The sequence below is a fragment of the Astatotilapia calliptera genome, chromosome 3 (genome assembly GCF_964374335.1).
Source record: "Astatotilapia calliptera chromosome 3, fAstCal68.1, whole genome shotgun sequence".
In the NCBI taxonomy this organism is placed as follows: domain Eukaryota; kingdom Metazoa; phylum Chordata; class Actinopteri; order Cichliformes; family Cichlidae; genus Astatotilapia; species Astatotilapia calliptera.
In genome coordinates this window covers 78486625-78503391 of record NC_137424.1, presented here as the reverse complement: position 1 = coordinate 78503391, position 16767 = coordinate 78486625, and the positions used below count along the sequence as shown (strand labels likewise).

The 16767-nt window shown below is 47.6% G+C and overlaps 1 protein-coding gene across 1 annotated transcript in view; it reads left to right on the top strand.

The window, feature by feature from the left end:
• LOC145425893 (butyrophilin-like protein 2) overlaps nt 1–16767 on the top strand; it is a 197320-nt gene that overhangs the window by 1198 nt on the left and 179355 nt on the right. The window contains exons 2-3 of the mRNA XM_080299357.1: nt 148–471; nt 8471–8797. Coding sequence (XP_080155483.1) covers nt 148–471; nt 8471–8797 — 651 coding nt within the window. The remainder of the gene's footprint in view (nt 1–147; nt 472–8470; nt 8798–16767) is intronic.

Genomic DNA, 16767 nt, shown 5'->3' with positions numbered 1-16767 from the left:
ATGTCTGATGTTGAGGTTAGCATGTGATGTCACACTGACCACTTTCTATCTAACAGTGAGCTCCCAGTGAAGCAGCAGCATTCAGCCTGTTAGAGTCAACACAAATGTCTCCATCCAAGCTCATGTTGTGCTTTGTTGTCCTCTCAGTCCCCCAGGTGGAGGTGGATTCAGGGGTGGAGTCTGTCAAGCTGCCCCTCAAAACCACACTTCACCTGCCTGAAGATGCTAAAGTGGAGTGGATGGATAACAATGCAAAGGTCCACGTGTATGAGAACGGCTCTGACCAGCCTGAAGAACAGCACCAGGTTTTCAGAGACCGAACGAAGATGAATGAAGACCTGCTGAAAACTGGAGACCTCAGTCTGACCCTGAAATACCCCACAGACTGGGACAACTGGACCTACACCTGCACCGTCTACAGCAGGGAGGGAAACATCCTGCTGAAGAAACAAGTGGAGCTGAAAGTCAGAGGTCAGTGCTGTAGATACAGGGCAAAGGTCAGAGGTCATGCAGGAGTTTATTCTCTAAAAGCTTTTAGTTTGAATCTATTTTCAGTTCATTCAAATAAAATAAATTCTTTGATGTTTTGATCTAAAAGCCAAAAATGTCAGGCGGAGCAACTGTGTGTTTAAATGAACAGACTAAGAAGACCATTAAAATGATCCTAACTTCAAAATAAAAGCCTCCGGCATGATGTGAGTTTGGATCCAATCAATAGTTTTGTTAGTTTAGTCCAAATCAATGTAAATGTATAAATATCAATAGTTTTAAAGTTGCTGAGATCATTCAAACACTTTGATCCAGTCATTTGGATGTTGTCACATGTCAACCAACCAACACCTGGGTGGAGTCCCAGCTGAAGCTGAGAGATACTCAGAGACAGAAGCAGCTGTATGTAAGCGTTCTACAGGACGGCTGACACAAACCTGATGTTACTGATGTCTCCTAGATAGATCTCATGGACCAAAGGCTCTCTGTGTCATCTCGGCTCCAGCTGAACTAAACTGAGAGTGAATTTGGGCTTTCAGGGAGGGGTGAAACCAGAGTGCTGTAAAGGAAAGGGCTGTGATTGGTTCAGAACACGTCAATGAGAAGAAAGGAAAGCTTCAGAGCAACATGAATGAAACAAAGTGTTTTGATGATGACTGAAAGCCAAAACTGTCCCTGAAATCAGAATCCAGTTCATCTCCAGCCCCGTCAGCAGTTCCAGCTGCAGTGCTGTTACAATAATAGTCATCACTTCTAGTTTCACAGCAGCAAACTGGGAACATTCAGCGTCTCAAAGATTGACCTGTTAGCACCTGCAGACATTGTTGAGCTGGCTCTGCTGATCTTGTCTTCATTTCTCCACTATTTGGAGAAGCTTCAGCAGGATCCACAGTCAGAGTCAAAGTGGAGTTCTAGCATGGACGTGACGCTTCAAGAAGCTTCAGACAGACAGTGTTCTCCAAAAGTTCTGCTCTAAAAGGAAACTTTGAGCTGGCTCTGTGATTGTTGTAGTCAGAAGGATGGAGGCTGGATCTTTGAAGAGCGTCAGCGTACTGACACAGCTGCTTCTGCCTGATCACTTGGAACAGGGCTGCCCAATCCCAGTCCTCGAGAGCTACTATCCTGCAGCTTTTAGATGCATCCCTACTCCAACACAGCTGAATCAAATGAATGGCTTGTTATCAGGCCTTTGCCAAACACGATGGCATGCTGAAGAGGTAATCAAACCATTTGATTCAGCCGTGTTGGAGTAGGGATGCATCTAAAAGCTGCAGGACGGTAGCTCTCGAGGACCGGGATTGGGCACCCCTGACTTGGAAAAATGATCTCAAACAGAATCCATCAATGATCAGAGAGAAACACATCAGCTCAAAGCCTGGAGTTCATACTGAAGCCCACAGTTATATGTAGGCCAACAACACGCTGTTTGAAACCAATGAATTTACTGTACTGAGGAACTCAAATGAGTCAGTAAGATCATCAACATGGATCTTAAAATCAGCAGCTCAGATCATGTGATCACACATAAGAACCATGGAGCAGGAAACATCTGAGAGTTCAGCTCCAACTCTGATGGAGTCTTAGGAGGGCGGAGATACCTGCACAGATAGGAGCTGTTTCACACTTTAACAAGCAGCACCTCCAAACTACACCCTTCATCCACCTTAATAGGGGAGCATTTGAAGTGTCGAAAATGTCCCAGAGGGTCGGGCCGGGAAAAGACAGAGCGCACGCCTCCTTTATTGTGAAATTCCTCACCATGGTAACTGAACACATCAGCTGGTCTGCAGCAGGTCATGTTCAGAGTTTGAGGCTCAAAGTGTCCCATTTTCACTGATTGTTTCCCGACGACATGCTTCACGTGTGATATGGATCCTCTGCTGAAGGAATCTGCTTTCTATCCACAACCTGTTGAGCCGTGTCTGACTAACAGCAGCGCAGGAAGCCCTGCAGTTACAGAGAAACTGTCTGAGTCGCATTGTTGCTGCAGTTTACTTGCAACTACTGTGAAGAAAATGTTACGGTTGGGAGGAGGACTCAAGCGCAGGACTCCGGTACTGATGCTTACAAGAAGAGTTTATTTACAAGTCACCAGGTGTATATACAAGAATGTGCGGGAGGGTGTTATATACAGCTGAGTGGGGGGAGAAGGGGTCTCCAGGAAAGTCCAAGGGAAGCATACGTTCTTCAGAATATCCACTCACACGATCACAGGCTCACACTCCGACACTGCCACACGGGAAACACACGGGGAAAAATCCAGGAAGCTCTGTAGACAGGGAGACAGGGTTAAGGACGACGCACAGAGGAAAACACTCTTCACTAAACTTGCTGTAGCTTGACTTCACTAACGCGTGGTAGACAACGATCCAGTGACGAACAGCAGTCACCTCCTGGCTTAAATGCTGCTCCCCTTAATGAGACCCAGGTGTCTCATCTCCCGAGGGCGTGGGCCGAGGGCGTGAACCCACAGTGAGTTCCGCCCCGGCGAGAGAGGAGAGGAAGAGAAAGAGACAGAGAGGGCTGATCAGCGTGCAGCTGATCCGCCTGGCCGTGACAGTAGCCTCCCCGACCGGAGCCCCTTGGCGACCCCCAGGCTTGTCAGGGTGAGCCGCATGGAACACCCGCACCATACCCCGATCCAAGAGGGCCGCCCGCGGGATCCAAGAACGCTCCTCCATCCCATAGCCCTCCCAATCCACGAGATACTGCAGACCGCGCCCCAGGCACCGGACATCCATGATCCTCGACACGGTGAAAGCCGAGTGGCCAGCAATGACCCGGGCGGGCGGAGGGGGTACGGAAGGAGGGCACAGAGGACTAGAGAGGCACGGCTTCACCTGCGACATGTGGAAGGTGTTATGGATCTTCATATTCCGGGGCAGTTTAAGACGGACAGAGACAGGGTTAATCACAGAGTCGACCTCAAAGGGGCCAATGAAAGTGGGAGACAGCTTCTTGGATTCAGACCTGAGCGGAACAAATCTGGTAGACAGCCTCTGTCCAGGTGTGTAGGTGGGAGCAGGGGTCCGGTGGCGATCCGCCAGGCGCTTATTGCGTTCCGCCGTGCGGAGAAGGGAGGCCCGAGTCGCTCTCCAGGCGCGCCGACACCTCCGAAGATGCTGCTGGACAGAGGGAACAAAGTGCTCACCCTCGACGGCCGGAAAGAGCGGCGGTTGATAGCCCAAGGACGCCTCGAAAGGGGACACACCAGTGGCAGAGGAGGTAAGGCTGTTATGAGCATACTCGATCCATGACAGTTGCTCGCTCCAAGTCGACTGGTTAGAGGAGACCAGGCACCGGAGAGCCGCTTCGAGCTCCTGGTTTGCACGCTCCATTTGGCCATTTGTCTGCGGGTGGAAACCAGAGGAGAGGCTGACCTGGGCTCCGAGGGCATTGCAGAACTCCTTCCAGACCCGCGACGTGAACTGCGGTCCCCTGTCCGACACAATGTCCGCGGGGATTCCATGGAGGCGAAACACGTGGTCAGTTAGTAGCCGGGCGGTTTCCAGAGCAGTGGGGAGCTTAGGAAGGGCGACAAAATGAGCAGCTTTGGAGAAGCGGTCCACAATGGCGAGAATAACAGAGTTACCTGATGAGGCGGGCAGACCTGTGATGAAGTCGACAGCGATGTGTGACCAAGGGCGACTCAGAGTCGGCAGAGGGCGAAGGAGGCCAGAGGGGGTTGATGGACGCTCTTGTTTTGAGCGCAGGTCGAGCATGCGGAAACATATTCGCGGACGTCCTTGGCAAGGGAAGGCCACCAGGCGAAACGTTGGAGGAAAGTAACAGTGCGGTGGACCCCCGGGTGGCAGGTGAATCTGGCAGTATGAGCCCAATGTAACACTCATGACCTTACTGAGGAGGGGACGAAGAGCAACCCTGGAGGTCCCGTTCCGGGGTCCGGTTCCGTCCGCTGAGCCTCTCGAATAGCCGACTCGATCTCCCAGGTCAGGACCCCGATTACACAAGTGGGCGGTAGAATGGAAGAGTCCTGGGTCGCGTCTTCGGAGGCGGCGAATTGGCGTGAGAGGGCGTCTGGCTTGACATTGCGGGAACTGGGTCTGTAAGTGATCGTGAACTGGAATCTAGTAAAAAACAAGGCCCACCTGGCTTGCCTGGCGTTGAGGCGTTTTGCCGATCGAATGTACTCCAGGTTCTTGTGATCGGTCCAGACCACAAATGGCTGGACAGCACCCTCCAGCCAATGGTGCCACTCCTCCAGGGCTAGCTTGATGGCCAGTAGCTCTCGATCTCCCACATCGTAGTTGCTCTCTGCGGAGGTGAGACGGCATGAAAAGTAGGCACAGGGATGCAGCTTACCTCCGTGCCGCTGGGAAAGCACCACTCCAGCGTCCGCGGCGTCCACCTCCACAACGAACTGCCGGTCGAGATCGGGTTGGACGAGGATGGGCACCGAGGCGAAGCGGTCCTTCAGACGGGTGAATGCTCGTTGAGCCGGCCCATCCCAGCAGAAGGGAACCTTGGGGGAAGTAAGACGGGTCAGAGGCAGGGCAAGTGTACTGTAGTCGCGAACAAAGCGCCGATAAAAGTTCGCGAACCCCAGAAAGCTTTGAAGCTGTCTACGCTTGGAAGGGGTCGGCCAGGCCACAACGGCTTGAACCTTCGCGGGATCAGTCTTGAGGTTACCCCGATCGATGACGTGGCCCAGGAAGGCAATAGTTGAGACATGAAACTCACACTTCTCCCCTTTAACAAAGAGACGGTTTTCAAGGAGACGCTGAAGGACTTGCCTGACATGGCGTTGGTGGTCGGCGACAGATTGGGAGAAGATGAGGATGTCATCCAAGTAAACGAAAACGAAATGGTCGATGAAATCCCGGAGCACGTCATTCACAAGAGCCTGAAACACAGCCGGAGCATTGGAGAGACCGAAAGGCATCACAAGATATTCGAAATGACCCAGGTGAGTGTTGAAAGCCGTCTTCCACTCGTCTCCCTAATCCTCACCAGACGGTAGGCGTTGCGCAGGTCCGACTTTGTGAAGATGGTGGCACCCTGGAGAAGCTCGAACGCGGAACTCAGCAGAGGGAGGGGATACTTGTTTTTAACTGTGATGGAGTTGAGGCCGCGATAGTCAATACAGGGCCGTAAACTTTTATCTTTCTTGGTGACAAAAAAGAAACCGGCGGCAACAGGCAAGGACGAGGGGCGAATGAGACCAGCGGCAAGTGACTCATTGATGTAATTTTCCATGCTTTCCCGCTCTGGTCGAGACAAGCTATACAACCTACTGGTCGGGAGCGGCGCGCCTGGGAGGAGGTCAATCCCACAATCGTACGGCCGGTGAGGGGAAGGGAGCGTGCCTTATCTTTACAAAACACTTGCGCCAGGTCATGATAAACAGATGGTATGGAGGACAAATCAGGCGGTTCTGAAGTAGTTCTACTGGGCGGTAGACTCATGGCGGGGGTGGCAGCTCTTAAACAGGACATGTGACACTCCTTCCCCCACCCCGAAATATGTCCCTTCCCCCAATCAATCACTGGGTTATGTCGACATAGCCAGGGAAAACCCAGGACTAGTGGTGTGAGTGGGGCTTTAAAGACGTACAACTGTACGGTTTCAACATGATTGCCAGAAAGAGACAGGGAAATCGGTTCCGTGACATGAGTAATGTCAGGAAGACGCTGGCCACTAAGGGCTGTGACCTGGAGTGAATGAGACAGAGGCTCCATGCCAAAACCTAATTTTAGCGCAAGCGAGGCATCAATAAAATTCTGTTCTGCCCCGGAATTGATCAGAGCGTCGAGAGAATGAGTCTTGAGACGAACCGTGAGCTTAGCCGCAATCATGAGACGAGGAGGAGACTGAGAACAGGTGACCTCGCCCACCCGTACACTCCTCACTACCGGCGGGCGCTGTCTTTTGGCCGTGCCTGGCAATCCATGGCAATATGGCCCTTGCGGCCACAATAATAGCACTCACCGGCTCTCCAGCGACGATACCGCTCCTCGGCGACAGACTGGAGCGGCCCAGTTGCATGGGCTGTTCACTCTCTTCCGTGCTGTCCAACGAGTGACTGCCGCTAAGCGCGCCCCCACCTGACGTCCCCATGCGCCCCGGGGGCCTCTGGGAAATGTAGTTTCCGGTTCCCCGATGCGCCCGTAGGTGCTCATCCAACTTCACACATAGTGTAATCACATCAGACAAGGTCTTAGGAACATCTCTCATCATCAGTTCTCTCTTTAACTCTTCACAAACATTATTCAAGAGAGTACTTATCAATGCCGACTGGCCCCAGCCAGTCTCTTCGGCCAAGGTCCGGAATTCGACCGAAAAATCCGCCATACTCCGCCTCCCCTGCTTCAGATTTAACAGTCTGTGGGCAGCCGCCTCCGCTCCGGTGCCCCTTTCGAAAACGCTTTTAAATTTGGTGAGGAAATCCTCATAAGAAATGTCCGGGGCCGTTCTTAAAACAGCTTGCGCCCAGTTTAAAGCCTGCCCACGTAACAGTTGAACCATAAAGGCGATTTTGGCCCCATCTGTCTCGTATATTCTTCGTAACTGACGGAATTGTAGTGTGATCTGAGTCAGAAATCCACCACATTTATCGAACTCACCCGAGAAAGGCTCCGGCACTGGCAACGATCGCTCGGGTGGTTCCGTGGGGGCCGGCGTGGGGGAAACAGGCGGAGCGGCTGCAGAGGGACCGGGAGCCGATAGCTGAGGAGAAACAGACGGAGGGGGTGAGGGAGGGCTTACCGACGGTAGACGTTGAGCGAGGGCTTGAGTGAGTGCGGCCAGTTGTTGATTTATGTGCCGAAGCATGTGTTCGTGGCGTTCCAGAATTGCCTCCGGGGTGAGGACGGGTTGCTGGGTGGGGTTTGAGTCCGCTGAGTCCATGAGGGCTGGATCGTTATTGTTACGGTTGGGAGGAGGACTCAAGCGCAGGACTCCGGTACAGATGCTTACAAGAAGAGTTTATTTACAAGTCACCAGGTGTATATACAAGAATGAGCGGGGGGGGGGGGGGGGGGGTGTTATATACAGCTGAGTGGGGGGAGAAGGGGTCTCCAGGAAAGTCCAAGGGAAGCATACGTTCTTCAGAATATCCACTCACACGATCACAGGCTCACACTGCCACACGGGAAACACACGGGGAAAAATCCAAGAGGTTCTGTAGACAGGGAGACAGGGTTAAGGACGACGCACAGAGGAAAACACTCTTCACTAAACTTGCTGTAGCTTGACTTCACTAACGTGTGGTAGACAACGATCCAGCGACAAACAGCAGTCACCTCCTGGCTTAAATGCTGCTCCCCTTAATGAGACCCAGGTGTCTCATCTCCCGAGGGCGTGGGCCGAGGGCGTGAACCCACAATGAGTTCCTCCCCGGCGAGAGAGGAGAGGAAGAGAGAGAGACAGAGAGGGCTGATCAGCGTGCAGCTGATCCGCCTGGCCGTGACAGAAAAAGTCTCCATGTGTTTGTGTTTGGTCCTAATCTGCTGCCTGTCTGTTTGACATGCTGGATTTCCAGCTGATAGATGACAGATTAGAAACTGATCAGTCTATTGATCACACAATATTCCATCAATAGAATTGATTGGACTTTGATTTGTGTAACAAAGTGATTTCCACGTCTCCTTCATGATGTGACAGTGTCAGAGCTGAATGCACTTGTAGAGCATCATGTTTTTATGGCTCACATTTAAAGTGTTGCAGCTCTAATGTACAGCTGTCATATTAGAAATAGAAGCAGCTCTGATTTTAGTGCTCAAAGAAATCTATGAAGTGATGAATTCACACATGAACAGTTTTCTGCAGCGTTCCTCTCGGCCTTATTTGCAGCTCCACTCTTGTTTTTGCTCTAATAATTATTTCTCTCCATGAGCTGTTTCTCTGCCTGAAGGAGGCGCCACTCCATCGCTTCATTTAGTGCAGAACAAGAGTCACATGATGCTGCTCTGAACACCAATCACACTTTGTACAGCTCATGTTGTGTTTGTTGTCCTCTCAGTGTGTCAGGTGGAGGTGGAGGAGGGGGCGGAGTCTGTCCAGCTGCCCTTCAAAACCACACAAAACCTGCCTGAAGATGCTGAAGTGGTGTGGGAACGTAAAGAACCTGAATACAGGAGGGTTTACGTGTATGAGAACGGCTCTGACCAGCCTGAAGAACAGCACCAGGTTTACAGAGACCGAACGAAGATGAATGAAGACCTGCTGAAAACTGGAGACCTCAGTCTGACCCTGAAACAGCCCACAGAGAGAAACAGTGGGAGATATGAATGTGATGTCAGGAGGAACGGACGGGTTAGATTCAAAACTGTGCAGCTCAAAGTTAAAGGTTTGTGCTTGTGTGTGTGTGTGTGTGTGTGTGTGTGTGTGTGTGTGTGTGTGTGTGTGTGTGTGTGTGTGTTTCTGACTGTCTTGTGTCTCCTCTGCAGGGAGAGTTCAGGTCCAGGATCAAACAGGGGACATCAGGAACAGAAGCAGCTCCATTGATCCGACTCCTCTGATGGCTGATCAATCAGTTTGATCTGTGTGTTCTTTGATTATTGATCAGTGATGTCAGAGTGGAGTCAGTGTGATGTTGTTGTTGTGTGTTTGAGACTTTTAGTGTCCATGAAGGTCTCTGCTGCCGTAGATCCTCTGAACTGTGACAGAGGTCTCACTCTGGAGGAAACTCTCAGCACTTTCCAGCAGCTCCTCCATCATGGAGGACGTTCCCTCACTGTAACAGGTGGAGGAGAGAGGAGAGGAAGCACAGGTGAGGAAGAGGAGCGTTCCTACAAACCACATGATCACATGACCAGAGGACAAGCATGTGCAGAAACACATTAAAGTCAGCCTGTAAACACGTTTGTGTAAATTCTAGTCGTGTTTTTCTGTTACATTCAAATAAAAGCAGAGAAAGCAGAACAAATGCTGAAGCTGTCTGTGTGAAATAAAGGAGTTACAGTACTCACACACACACACACACACACACACACACACACACACACACACACACACACACACATCTGTCCAGCAGCTGTCTGAGCTGCAGTCTGTATTGTGTGTGTAATATCTTCATGTTTCTAACATTACAGTTGTATCTTCAGGTGTAAAATCAGCTGCTCTGCTGTCTTCTCTCCTGATCCTGTGTGATTGATTCGATCCTGCAAACGCCACAAATTTCATTCCAGCTTTGATTTGAAAGCCAGCGAGTAAAAGGATCAGCGATAGTTTTCAGAGCGATGCCAAAGCTTGGGTTCCTCTCCTACAGCAGCTTTTCTTTTCTTTCTTTCTCTCCCTGTGAAATACAGCAGCTGGACCTTTGGCTGCAACACACTGTGAGACAAACTGCACACAAACAGTTTGTGTGTTTGCTGATGTTTGTTGAGCTGATAGAAACGCTGCATTTGAAATTAGCTGACACTTCAAAAACGTTCCTCCCTTTATGCTCGCTGCTCTTCAGCAGGGCTAGCTAGATGCTAAAGTAGCGCTAACACAACTTACAGTTGAGACCAGCCGTTCGAATAAAAACAAAAAATCTCCTCAACTTTGAAAGTCTCTGTGTGGCCAACAGCAGACAACATTATACCCCCATCATGACCCAAACCAACCATGAAGGTGCTGCTTAGAGTAGCTGAACGCACCGCTAAAGTGTTGCACCACCGACTCCGTGCTGCTGCTGTTTGCTCGATTTGTGTATCATGCGGGTGTCTCTGCACAGACGCACAGAAAGGGAAAATGACGTAGGGAATTCCCACAATAATCTAATTGCGCACAGTGACACCTGCACATTCCACCAGTGTTCTGCCAAAAAAATCATAGACCAGCCATTCGAATGAAAAAAAAGAAAGAAAAGTCTTTGCAACTCTGAAAGTCTCTGTGTGGTCAACAACAGACACACATTGTGCCCATATCGTGGTCTAAACTTAAGGGTTCAAATATTGAGGAGAGATAGAGGAGGGATTCAAAATCACAACACTGGTCCAGGAGAGTCGGTCAAACGATGATTTTAATGAACACACGTGTGGGAGATGAACACTGTACGCAGACAGCATCGATCTCACTCGAACAATACACAATCAGTTGTTTTTATACCATCAGGGTATTGTTTATGACGCCCCCTCATGCGCCAAGCAGATACAATACATGCATAAGTTGCAAAAAGTCTACCTAAGATGTGTGTGTATATGTCTCCCGACCTCAATTGCACTTTGTTTCACCTCTCACCTCACCTACTAAAGCTCACAACCAGACAGAGGCCACTCTCATATGTGTAACAATCTACTAAAATTATATATGTAATATATTGAATAAATACTTTAATTAAATGCCACTACTCAAAGCTTAATATTAATATTATCAATGAATAAAAGAAAGTAATGAATATCCTGGTTATTCAAATAGCCTCATCCAGACAGCTCCTCAAAATAACCACCAAAAAATGCACACTTTACAGAGGAAACAAAGACATTTTAGAAGTACACTTCCTGACTTATTATTGTTACATTCAGAGATAGTCAGGGAGGGACCTCTGATGCCTGTGCCCAAGGTAAGATGTGCATTTATTTAGATGTTCAGTTCAAAGCCTTCCAGGTATTTTTAATTTTGACTTTCTTTTTATTTTATGTATCTTGAGATATTTTAAATTTAAGCTCAGTGAAGCACTTTAAGCACAATAACTTAAGTGCCGCATTTTTTCAGACTATAAGGTGTGCTTAAAATACTTTCATTTCCTCAAAAGAGTTCCAGGGATCTTTCCTAAAGCCTGATTGATATTCAGATAAAATGGAATTGGTGTCTAAAAACCCCTTTAACTGCTCAAACAAAGGAGCTTCATGTACTTTGGCCTGCACAGATAGTTTAGATTTTGGTCTGTAATTAGTTAACACTGCTGGGTCGCCCCCTTTAACAGAGGGACAACAAAAGATGATTTCCATACTGAGGGAATTTCATTCATATCGAGTGTGAGGTTGAAAAGTGTTGTGAGAGGCTCTGCCACAAAATCAGCTGCCAGTTTCAAGGAGTAAGGATCTAGCAAGTCTGGCCCTGGAGATTTTCTATGATCTAACACTTTAAGAGCTATTATTTTGATTGATTTGGATGGAGAACATGTCACTATTTCATTGTTCAGGAAAATTCATTCAAGTTTTCACCAATAAATTTCAAGTGAAAAAGTTTTTTTTGTTTTTTTTATAATAATAAAATAACAATAAGAATAATAATCATCATTACTATTAATAATAATTGTTCTTGGCTTCATTTTTCCTTCCAGTCTCAAAACGCTTCCATTCAATGATTTGGGGGAAACATGAGACATTTAAAGACCTTCATTTCTTTTTAATATCAGAGTTTTTAATGAGTTTTTAATGAGCCACAGCAGCCCTGAATAAACACTTGAATTACTGTCGGAGCTGCTGCAGTTTCCTGCTGCGTCCACTTTATACCACCAGAGATAGAGCAACAAGAAAAGCCATCACCATTTCACCTTTGAGGAGGCCGGCACACGTGTGAAGTGTGGAGATCAGGGAAATTATTTTGCTGCTATTGTTAATAATCATCATCATTACCATTGCATTAATAATATAATCTACAGCATTGATATTGTAGTAAGATGTTTAAACATATTGGCACCCAGTTTATTACAGGTGCAGTTATAACCACTTTAAACTGTTGAGTTGAATCTATAATCTTAAATGCTTTTGAATGCTTGTTATAATCTTAAGTGTGTATGTGCTGATTCTGTTGATTCTGAGGACACTCTGTGCAAAGTAGACAGGAACTGCAGGTTTGCAGAGCGTGCCTTTTGCAAAAGTGAAACTAAAAGCAGAGTGCAAGTGCAGGTTATTCTGAGGAGCTGTTGGGATGATGCTATTTGAATAACCAGGTTGTTCATTATTATCTTTTATACTTTTATATTCTTTTATTAAGCTTCTAGTAGAGGTTCTTGATTAAAACATTTATTCAATATTTTACACATATAGTTTTCGTAAACTGCTAACACATTTGAGAGTGGCCTCTGTTTGACTGCGAGCGTTAGTAGGTGAGAGGTGACACAGAGTGCCAAGTGAGGTTGTGACACACACACACACACACATAGTAGATACACTCATTTATAGATGAGAGGTTAATCATGTTTTCTTGCAACTGCGGGCGTGCAGAAGTGCTATCTCACTGCAGAGCATGGTCTGTGGTTTCGGAGAAGCGGCAGTCAAAAGGTTGACAGGAAACATCTGCCATGAGAGACAGAGACAATGTTCTTTTTAAACTGTGTTAAAAGTCATTGTGGTCTGGGAACCTATGTATGAAATGTATCTGTGACGTTGAAGGGTTGTCATTAAATTCAAACCCTGATGGTATATAATATCTGCTTATGCTTTGATTAGTCGGAGATCAGCGCTGTCTGCGAACGACTGCAATTGACTTTAATTTCATTAAAGTCAATTGTTTGACCAAGCTCTTCTGGACCATGGTTGTTTGTACTCTCCTCATCAATTTCTAAACCTTAACAGAAGCTACATGCTAACACAAACCAGCTTTACTGAGTCTCGTCCTCACAAACTCACCAAGTCACTCACCAACATAATGGACATGATGCAGATGAGATGTCTACAGGACGGACAGGTGTCTAACAATAATCACAGAGAGATGAGATGAGATAGCCTTTATTTGTCAGTTGCAGGTCTTTTGCCCACAACCAAGATGACAGACCTTGCCGGCCGTACATACAATACAAACATCACATTGGGGAGACAGGTCAGGCCAGGTAGCGAGGAAAAAAAACATTGAAATGTGCAACACAGAAGGATAATACAGGAATGCACAGGTATCAACACACCATAACACAATAAACACAGACAAGCAACATGGGAAAGAGTCCCAGTGTGTACATCTGATCTGGGGCCGCTGCAATCTTCGACTGCGCCTCCAGCTGACCCGATGTCCACATCATGGGGGAGGTAAGCGTTGGAGGTGGCGTTGGATCCGGGGTAGGGAGGGTGATGCGTCAGTGAGTGCTTATCAGTATCAGTATATGTATGTGTGTGCGTGTCCATAGTTCAGCTGAGACAGTGTCCTTCACCCTGCCAGGCTAAGTAAACAGTCTTCCAGCCAACCCAGGTGGCCTTGTAGGGAATGGGAAGGAACAGACTCAACACAGTCGTTATCAGGGAGTTGTTGTTCAGCTCCAGCCTTGAGCTCCGGCCTTGAGCCCACAGCTGGCGCCGAAGGGGTAGCCGGGTTATGATGGTGATTTTTCTTTTGCAAACAACTCATGAGAATTTCAAGCTGTTTTTAACACTCCGACACTCGTCTCTCAATCTCCCGTTAATAGCTGCGAGCTTCTCTGTGATGTTATCAGCCGTCGATTCTGTGGTCTTGTCACTCTTTTTGCTCACATAGCAGATTCTGAGACCTCACGATCGCAGCCAACTGATCCGAGATGTAATCCAGCTCCGCCCAGAGGTGTTGTTCTGAGTTGATTCTTTCCTGATGTAATCCAACATACATACGCTCAGAGGTGTTATTCTGAGCATTCACTGCAGTCGTAAGCGCCTCCAAGCTCTTAACCATGCTGCCTTCAGTGAGCCCTTTCTGAGAAGTCGCGCCTGTCGTTCCAATCCCAGCGGGCAGCCTTGTGGGGGTTTGAACAGCCGGTTCCGCTCTCTTAATTCTCCGATAAGTCAGGGCCAAGCCAGCTCCGATCAGCAAGAACCCTGTTATCATGGTTCCGAATAGGTAGATATCTTCAGCGTCCTCGATCGACAGTCCCGCCAGGCACACGATCCTCTGCCACCCGTCCATCGTGTATCCGGCAGGGAAAGTCCCTCCAGGGCACTCGGGCTCTCCCGAGCCCAGACTTCTTGTTAAAGAGTGTCAATAGCATTCAGAGACCAGTTGATCAAATTCTTAATTCTCTTTTAGGTTTTAGACACAGACTGTGAGAGAGTGTTCCAGGGAAAGTAATACAAAAAAGATACGAGACTAGACAAGGACATAAGAACTAGCAGGAAAGATAAGGGAGAGGAGAAAAAGTGCGTCCGCCTCCTCTGAGAGCCAAAACAGAGCTGGCTGGATCACAATACTCCCCACACAGCTGTGGAGTCAGAGAGGTGCTCCAGTGTTCGAGTGGACAGGTGTGTGTCCTGTAAAGCTGCAGGTGTGTGTGTCTACATACAGATAAGGTGCTGATGTGAACACATTGCTCACAGGTTTGGAGTATCTGTCAGTAAAATGCAGAGCGGTCTACACGCCATGGGGGTTTCTGCCTGTCTGCTCAAAGCTGTTTATATAGCACACAGGCTAATGCTAAGTTAGCACTGCAGGAGCTGTACTGCATGATGAACAGCTGAATGTCAAAGCAGAGTGGGTTGTGACAGTGGCTGGAGACTTTAATTATGTAGAATTGAAAGCAGTACCTCCACCACCACCTCCACCTCCTAAAGGCGATATTTCTGTTCCCTTGGCTCAGCATCACCTTTGTCACTGTCAGTGATTATGGAGGTCCATCAGGCAGACCTTCAGAAAACCAAGGAGCAAAACAAGCATCTGACTGAGCACCATCAGATGCCTACACCGAGCTACCAGCCTGTCATGATCTCTCTGTGCTCCTGTGCTGGCTCAACACTTTCTACCTGTCTCTGTCTCTTGATGCTCTTTCTCTCCTCCGTGTGAGTGAGTCAACCTCACCCTGTGTTTCAGGGGCGGGACTTAAAAGAGAGAGAGAGAGAGAGAGAGAGAGAGAGAGAGAGAGAGAGAGAGAGCTTACTTTCTGTGGGAGACTCACACAGCTATTATTGTTCAGTAAATGATGTTTGTTCAGCTTGAACTTCACTGACAAAACTTCCATGTGGCACCATGAACCGTACCCAGCTGTAACTTTTCTTACAGCAGATACAAAGCAGTGAGCAGAGTAATAAAGCTGGTGTAGTTAGAGCAGCTCCAAGGATAACACTTGTTACATCCCCTGGCTAGTCTAGGGGGTTTGGAGGGACTAACATAAAGGTAAGTAGTGAAGGAGGAGCCCAGATGGTAATTTTAAAAGGTTTATTTCATGCTCGTGTTGAAATTCTGGTTCAGACTGAGGGTTAACTTCAGGAAGAGCCAAGGCCAACATAACAAACAAAACATCCCAGATATGAAAATAAAAGAAACTTCCCCAACTCTAGAGAAAACAAAATATACAACCTATAACCATAACCTACCTAACAACACATAAACAGGAGAAAACAGGGTGTCAAAACAAAAGGCAGCTTTCTCCTACAGGCAGTCTGAACATGAAAACACAAAAATGCACATATAAGTCAAAAGGCATGCAAGCCTGCACAGATATGGCAATTAAAATGGCCAGAGGGCCCAGAAACACAGCTCCACAGGCCTTAGGTAACTCTGCTGATTGACAATTAGCTGGATTCTGTGAGCAGCATCCAATCAGGACAGAGGAGGTGGAGCCTAGACAAAACATAAGCAGTTAGTTGAAAGAAGAAAACCAACATCCTCCTGGGGGATGTAACACACTGGTTTCCTTTAACTATCCAGCTGCCAGATTAGATGCAGAGACAGACTGGAAATGATCACAAGCTGTAAGTTAAGTGTTCAAAGAAGCTGCTTTGTTAGGATTGTGACAGAGTTATTATACATCAATACTCCGTGTAGTTAGTGAAGCACATGTGTGCAGATGCCTGTTTTCCCATTAGTGGAGACGTTCATGTAGAGCAGTGTGGGGATCCATGGGGATAGTTTACCTGCAGCAGGTTATTAACACTCACTAATACTACAACAGGACAGTACTCCTGTGTGTGAACACCACAGCCACGGCTAATTTCCATCTGTTGTCCAAAAATATATTAAACATAGACATAATAGTACATTTAAAAAAAATCCTAATTCATACATAATAAGAGTAGCAGAAATGCCCCGGCGAGCACTCACATAGACGTTCACTGTGTTTGCCTTTACTTCCATCACAGTAAATAAACATGTATGACCTGTTACTCTGTGTGTCTCACTTCATACGAGAGTTTTTCTAACACACTCTCACTCCACCACATCTCCTCAGGAGGTCTAACTCCAGGCAGCAGCCATGTTTGGGAGCGTGCAAGCAGCTGGTCCTGAGTGTATGTAACACAGAGTCACTCACACACAAACATGGGCACATGACTGAGGAATAAGTACGTTTATAAAGTGAAACATTAAAACGACAATATTGATCGAAACTATGAAGAACAAGCAGAAACAGGAGCTTCTGCAACAGGCTGCCACTGTCACGGCGCCTCAGTGACACAATAATAATGTTGACAATAATGGAAACAGGAAACCAACTGA